General features: G+C 36.7%; 1 protein-coding gene across 1 annotated transcript; it reads right to left on the bottom strand.

Annotated features, from left to right (window-relative positions):
- Positions 1-2,595: 2,595 nt before the first annotated feature.
- LOC122028921 lies at positions 2,596-5,947 on the bottom strand. Its single transcript, XM_042587896.1, has 7 exons — positions 5,791-5,947; positions 5,262-5,374; positions 3,393-3,572; positions 3,209-3,306; positions 3,068-3,152; positions 2,823-2,990; positions 2,596-2,673 (listed from the first exon to the last, which is right to left on the bottom strand). Exons 1-7 carry the CDS (start codon positions 5,945-5,947, stop codon positions 2,596-2,598), a joined length of 879 nt encoding a protein of 292 aa, XP_042443830.1.
- Between the last annotated feature and the right edge of the window lie 1,934 nt (positions 5,948-7,881).

Below are 7,881 nucleotides of genomic sequence, written 5' to 3'. Positions count from 1 at the left end.
TTTGAGGAATCAATGTTTCAAGAGATTTCAAAGAAATCTTAATTTTTTATTTCAAGTTATATGCCTTAATATTTCATGATAGAAATAAATTTTGTTTAAAAACTACAAAGTAATACATGTTGTAATTTAGATATAAAATCCTTATGGCATAAGTATATTAACATGTTAAACTTTCTGTGACCCTATTTGTCTTAAAAGACTATAAGGATTAATGGAGATAAATCTCGTAATGAGATTATGTAGATGCATAAGCAGTTAATCATGGTGAGACATTTTAATAATTATAAAATCTCTTAAATATATTAAAGTCAAGATTTGTTAAATGTCCTCCACTAATAACTATGATGATAGTTAGAGTTTTTACATAAGTCGGTACAGCTCAGTTGTGGGTTTGTGTCAAAACATCTATAATTTATCATAATTATTAGTGGGTCGACTTAACTTAAATTCGTTGATTTGCTTAGCTCAGCTAAGGTTAATTAATTTAAGGGGCAAGTGTTGAGAATATAAGGCTCAACAAGAATATACTGAAAATCACATAGATTTGTGATTGACAAGTTAAGGCCTACTTGATGAATCCAGCATGTAGGTACAACTCAGCTGTGTGCATTCTATATGATTCAGGGTTTCGGTCCTATTAGGAATTGTTACCAACAAATTTCTGATTCTAATAGTGAGGGTTGATTTGAATAAAATAATAGGAGCTATAAAAGACCTTTATTAAATATATTCCATAAATACTAAAACTCTGCTTTAAATTTTAGATGGCAAACACAAGTATCTTATCACTGTGAAGCATTCTCGAGAAAGAGAATATCCTCCTCAGTTCCAACTACCTAGATTGGTATATGAAACTGAAAATCGTTTTAAGACATGAGAGAAAATTTTACGTGCTCAAAGATAAACCACTGAAAGAGCTTACACCCAATGCTTCAGATGAAAATCAGTCATATTATTCTCAGTATATGGAAGATGCACTGGATGGAATGCATCATATTGTCTTCTATGTCTCTCGAGTTGCAGAGACAGCATGAGAACATGAGTGCTAGGGAGATTGATCAACACTTACCACTACAACAAAAACCTTCATAGACATCGATTTTCCACCGGTGTCTATTTCATTTTCGACCGATGTCTATGAAGCCGATGTTAAAAGTCTGCCATTTTAGACATCGGGTTAAAATCGGTGTAGTATCACTTAACGACACCGGTTTTCGAATCGGTTATTAACCGGTGTAGTATCACTTAACGACACTGTTTCATCAACGGTGTAAAACCGATGTAATATTGTATGTTAATAACACCAGTTTTGGCAGCGGTAAATGACCGATGTAATATTAGTTAATAACACCGGTTTTGCAGCGATGGAAAATCGATGTAATATGTATATTTTTTAACAGCACAAATTTGATTTCCGAAACAATGAAAAATCGACAATAACAAAAAAAACACAAATATTCACAAATTATACAAATATTCTTCATTCAATAATATCCATAAAATACACAAATATTCACAAATTATATAAATAATCTTCTTACAACAATATCCATAAAATACCCAAACATTCTTTTTACATCAAAAGCTAGCTAATAGATATCAAAATCAAGGTAGAACATTCTTTTAACACATCAAGGTAGAACCGCACTTCAAATGTAATCTAGCATGCATTCAGCCCACTCGAACCGCACTTCATCAATTTCAACTCTGGAGTACTTGAGATTTGTAAACTGTAAAAACACATAAATCCACCATATGTCAAATAACTAAAACAAATGTGTACATGTATCAAATAAAATAGAATACTGAGTTTTTAAAGGCTGCTGGGGAAGATAACGAATATAACATAGAATCTAAAACTTTCATATATGACACTTAGTATATGCTGCTTAGAATATAACATAGATAATTTGCTCCTTCTAATTCAAGTGTACAGATTGATAAGAACCGACAGCATCATACAACAACTTACTAGGCATGATAATGGTTCAAAATGCTAAAATGTATGTTCAACTCCTATCCTATAATATTCGAAATCTACAGCAGAAAAATTAAGAAAGATATATCAATGCACCAGATATTCATCTGTCAATTTTCACAACCCAATGTATTGCCTTTAGCAATGTTGTAATTCCATGGTTTCTATCAAAGTTCTGGCAGGGTAGACAAGTATAAAAAATATTAATTTTCAGCAAATCATGTTGTGCTTACTGTACAGATTATAAAAATTAAATATGTACAGAAAGTGAATAAAAGAATCACTGTGAGAGACATACCACATAAACTAACTTATGAAGGAAGAGAGCAAATAAAATTTTACAAAGAGTAAGGGAGATGCAATAATTCTACAAATGAGATAAAAGCATTAGCACAAAGTTGATAAGATTCCAGGAAGGCATAAAGTTAGTTCTCCATAGTAGTTGTTCATTCAAATTGGTTAATTTAGTGACAAACTCATAAGATGGTGATCACTAAAAAGAAATAATTAATCAGGTTAAAGGAAATATATGTACAATTGCCAGTCTTTTTAACTAAGAATCAGAAAGATACAACTTAACTTATCCTAGCTTGACATTTGAATTACTAAATTTTGATTCATTGTAACAGATCATTGTCCAAAGAAGGCAGATTTAACAGGAGGTTGGCAACTTCAAACAGTAGAGTAATGAGGAGCTGGAGATGAAAAAGTGGTAGAATGAAGTGGAAGAAGATGGCCAACATTTTGCAAAACTTTTTTGGCCTTTGGCACTAGTTATTATGCACACATATCAAGGAATTTCTATTATTGCATCTAATGATTTTCTTAATCAACTTTAACTTACCCAAACAAATACAATGCACAAAATAAGATGAGTAAATAGCGGAAACATTCTCCATGACGAGGCATTCCTTTCAAAGATGAGGGAAAGTGCAGAAGATTGCAGTGCTGCGAAGAAGCACATCACGGCATTCATGGTGAGTTTGGCTGGGTAGATCTCACAGATGGATGCCTGAGAATACTCATGATTAACATAACGCAGTAATTAAAAGGGAAGTGACAACACAAGGGACACCATTGACGCAATACCTGAAGAACAAGCGATACACTGCATGCAAAATAGCCGAATAGCATAAGAGCAAAGCCTTTAAGCCAGGCATCGCCTTTCTCAGGACTTTCGAAATGAAGTTGGATCATAGGTGAAGTAACAAAGGCCCCCAACAAAATGACCTTTCCAAAATGTGAAGATGAGGGCGCCAGCGATGCAGAAGATGGCCCCTGCAAGCTTGGCCCTCCCTCTTACAGTCTTCAAGTTGAGCTTTTCCATCCTGAGCAAAAAAAGACCAAATATAGAATGATATTTGAATGAACTAAATTCACTGTAAAATTACTTGGAATTAATATCTGAATCAACCTCAGTACAATTGCCAATAAGAAAGTAAAAGCAGGAATGACATTGCCCAAGGCACTGGCAACAGTTGGAGAAATGAGATGGAGTCCAACGTAGTATACATTTTGCTGAATTGTTATACCCAACATAGCAAGAATGAATATTTTTAGCATGACACCAAATGAGAAGCTGGGTCTTCGATTCCTACAACCATGAGATGAGTTTAAAAACATTCAATTTGTAGTCATATATCTTATTCTCAACAATTCTAATGAGACATGATCCTTGAACCTTTCGAGCACATAAGCAAGAGGAGCCAAGATGAGCATGGCAATAAGGTGCCTGTACACTACGAAGACAAGTGCACTTAGTCCTTGTCCTAATGCAAGCTTGCCGAGGATGCTGGATCCAGCATACGCGAACTGGGACACAATCATATAGAAGTATGGAGCACATGCTTTCACAGAGGTCATGATCTCCTCACCAAATTGTTTGTGACAATTTTTATTGTCCTTGGTTCTTTATAAAGGAAGAAAATCATATTGATTCTGTCAAACAAACAAGTCTAAGATAGACAAATGCTTTGAAAGCTAGGAATAGAAAAAAGATGAGAGAAAAGCAGGCAAACAAGTGCCAACAAGCTACATCAGACTCCTCTATCTGTTGTATCATTTTCTCCAGCAAACAGACAAATGAATCATCTCGGCGACAAGATGAAGACGACTAGGGAGAAAAGTAGGCAAACAAGTGCACTTTATTCTCGTCGACTAGGGTTTCTGGAATTGAACAAGAAGAAGAAACCAGGCATACCTTTGCTATCAATCTAGTCGACATGGCTCTCCTGACCTTTGATTTTGATGCTGAACCATTTTTTGATGAAGGCCTTAGACCATGACAGCTGCTCCCAAGAAAGTGAGGAAAGAAAACATGCCCAAATTGAATATGGTTCAAGAAGGAACATGATTTCCAAGGAAACCAAGCTCTGCATTTTAAGAAAGAAGTTCACTTAAAATAGTTGTTTTTAGTTAACTTGTGAACTAAAAAAGTCTGATCATCGTCTAATTCTTGTTAGCCATCTCTGCTCAATATTGAATATGGATCTGATAGAGAAATTCAAAAAATATGAACAATTGAATGTTTTCGCTTAATCAACATGAGAAGATGTAAATTACCTCTAGGATTGATGGTGCATATGGTGTTCTTTTCAAGACTTTTAGTCACTCTGCAAACATGTCAAGAGTTTGAAGATGGACAAGAAGATTAATTTACCATGAAACAAATAATATAAAGCCGAAATAAATAAATGCTTAGGACATATTTGAAGGAAAACATCAAATAGCAAAAGATGAGATTATACTATGTATAGCCAGCCGTGGTTATATTTCTTCAAATTTATTAACATATAAAGCAGTGGTATTCAAATTGTTCACACATGCTATTAGTCTGCCAAGAACATCATCAAATTTTAGTAATTCTTTTGCAACTTTAACAGAAGCATCAATTGCTTTAGAACTTAGTTGTATTTTTCCTTCTCATGAATACATCAAGTAAATCAGTTGTATTTTAGAACTGTGGGAAACAACACCCAAGGTGAGACATGCATAAGACTTACAGAAAAGACATACTGTGGTTGCAAAGAAATCATCTAGTAGAAATCAATTCACTAACAATTATTGAATTGAATCAGAGATGTAAACCAGAGACACGCAGGTCACTCTAGAATAATCATTAACAGTGGTTGAACTGAAGACAATATGTAAACCAGAGAGACAGAGAGACAGAGGGGAAAAAATGCAGGCAATGATTTGAATGGCATCCGGGCATCTGTAAATTTCCAGAAAACCAGATGTATTGATCACAATAGAACAAATTAATGAGCAAACAATGAGCTACCTCAATGTCATCAGCAAGGTCACTGCCGTGAGAAGGAAAGGATCCCATACTTTGGCCATTTTTGTTCCAAAGTGATATCTTTTTATCGTCACCAGCACTAGCAACCACTAGGTCTGCACGAACAAAGATTAAACTTTAGTAAGATTTTTCCACCGTAAAAGTCAGCCACCATCCGCTGGATTAACAAAATTAACTAAGTTATACAAGATACAAAATAAACTTGAATGATGAGTCAAGGGAAAATTAAATTCTGACGGCACTAGGCAAGGATGAAACATGCCCTTATACAATTCGAATAGTGTAGATCCAAGGCAAAGCAACAAATTTCCAAGAGAAGTAAAAAATGCAGATACGCAGTTTCCTAGTAATTTTGCTTCAGAGAGTAACACATCCCAGACTATCGGGGGGAAAAAAAGAGAGGCTAAAATCGAGCAAACAAAACCCTCCGACACAAGCATAACAGAAATGCACGGCAAAGAGGAAGCAAACAGATAGTGCGATATAAAACGAGGCGGGAAAGCGTTTTTACTGGTGTGGTTCCACTTGACGGAGTTGATTTGAGATCCGGGGGAAGGCGTGTAGCTGAGGGTGCAGGGATCACCGGCATCCACCGTGACGTCGAAGAGCTTGACGGTGTCGCTGCCGCAAGTGGCGAGAAGCGAAACTAATGAATCCACGAACCACATCTCTCGATTTCTCCTCGCCAGATCCACACAGCAACGGACAGTCCACTAGGGTTAAAAATTGGGGAGGAAGACGAGAACTGAGAACATACCCCATGGGAGGAGTTGACCCATGCTGCTCCCATGCTGTAGGAAAGAAAAGCCATCATAACCGCAAGCTCGAACAAGACACCGGCTTCTAGACATAGACGAGCTTCCTTACGTACCAATTCGATGGGGGATCGGCCGAGGAAGCTCCAGCCCCGCGTCAGCCCGATCCGCGGCGACATGTAGCCCCAAAAGCCCCTAGAGCGCATCCCTAAAAGGAGGATGTGGAGGATTAGGGTTTCGCGAGGAGAAGCCCAAAAGAGAGCGCGCTAAGAAAGTCCGCCAGAATTTTGGTTCATAGACACCGGGTTTTAAAAACCGCGGTTAAAATCGATGTCTATTAATGAAAAAGGGCGCTCATAGACATCGGCTAAAAAAACCGATGTCTATGAGCGAAAATCTGCGCTCATAGACATCGGTTTTTGGAAAAACTGGTGTAAAATACTCAAAGACATCGGTTTTTACTTAAAACCGTTGTTGTTCCACCAATGTCTATGAGGGTTTTTCTTGTAATGTACGTGAGCTCTTCTAAGAGAGTGAGAGAGTTATGAAACCTCTCGAGCACTATTTCGTACCATACTGGAGGAAGGAAATCAAGTTGAGTCTCATGTACTCAAGATAATCTGGTACATAAAGAGACTCGAGAGCTTAGGTTCCAAGTTGGACTAGGACTTAGCTGTTAACCTAATCTTGTTGTCACTACCTCCATTATTTTCCTAGTTTGTGTTGAACTTCAACATGAACAGCATGGACAAGAGTGTGACTGATCTGATCATAATACTGAAAACTACTGAGAAGAACATGAAGGTAAATCCTTCACTGCATGTAATGATGGTTAGAAAGATCAACAAGTGCCCTAGTACCAGGAAGTTTAATCTCAAGGCTAATGTAGTAAAAAATCCTAGATATCAAGTTCAAAAGGAGCTTAAGAAAGGGATGCAGGTACCCCCAATCTAATGAGAAGGAGGTCATGTGCTTCCATTGTGGCAAGAAAGATCACTGGAAGAAAAACTACTATGTTTTCATGAAGAAGAATGTGATGCTTCAGGTTTCTTTATGATAGAGTGCAATCTTTCTTTTTCTTCATCATGGGTCATAGATTCTGGAAGTAATTCTCACATTTGTGTGAACATGCAAGGTCTAAGTGACTGCAGACGGTTGTCCAAGGGCGAAATGGACCTACGAGTAGCTAATGGAGTGAGAGTTACTGCATTAACTGTAGGAACTTATTTAATAAATTTACCTAGTGGACTTGTTTTGAATTTAGAAAACTATTATTTTATTCCTAGTTTCTCAAAGAATATCATTTCATGGTCAAGTTTGGATGCCAAGGGATTTGTATTTCAATTCACGGACAAGTTATGTTTCTTTTATTTGAACGTACAATCTATTCTATGAGAATGGTTCATTGAATAATGGTCTTTATATTCTTAACTTAGATGAACTGGTTTATTATAATGAAAGTAAGAAATAGAAATTGCATGACTCAAACTTGACATATCTCTGGCACTGTAGACTTGGTCATATAACCCAGAAACGCATTGCTAGATTACTTAATAATGTTAGGGTCGAAATGTGCTAGGGGGGTGAATAGCTCGTCATGCGCTTGTTGTCTTGTCGTCGCTTGTTTCTTGGTGATGATATGCAGCGGAAAACACCAGAAACATAAATATAACGCTAACATGAAGGATTTACTTGGTATCCACCTCAAAAAGAGGTGACTAATCCAAGGATCCACACACGACACACACTCTCCACTATGGAAACACTCCTTTACGATAACTACTAAAGGTGGAGAAGCCCTACAACACTCTCAGTACAAGAAGAAAGAAAGTGAAGCAAATACAATA

This window comes from Zingiber officinale, chromosome 10B (genome assembly GCF_018446385.1).
Source record: "Zingiber officinale cultivar Zhangliang chromosome 10B, Zo_v1.1, whole genome shotgun sequence".
Classification (NCBI taxonomy): Eukaryota; Viridiplantae; Streptophyta; class Magnoliopsida; order Zingiberales; family Zingiberaceae; genus Zingiber; species Zingiber officinale.
Note: the sequence above shows the minus strand (reverse complement) of the source record. Positions and strands in the feature narration are given on the sequence as shown.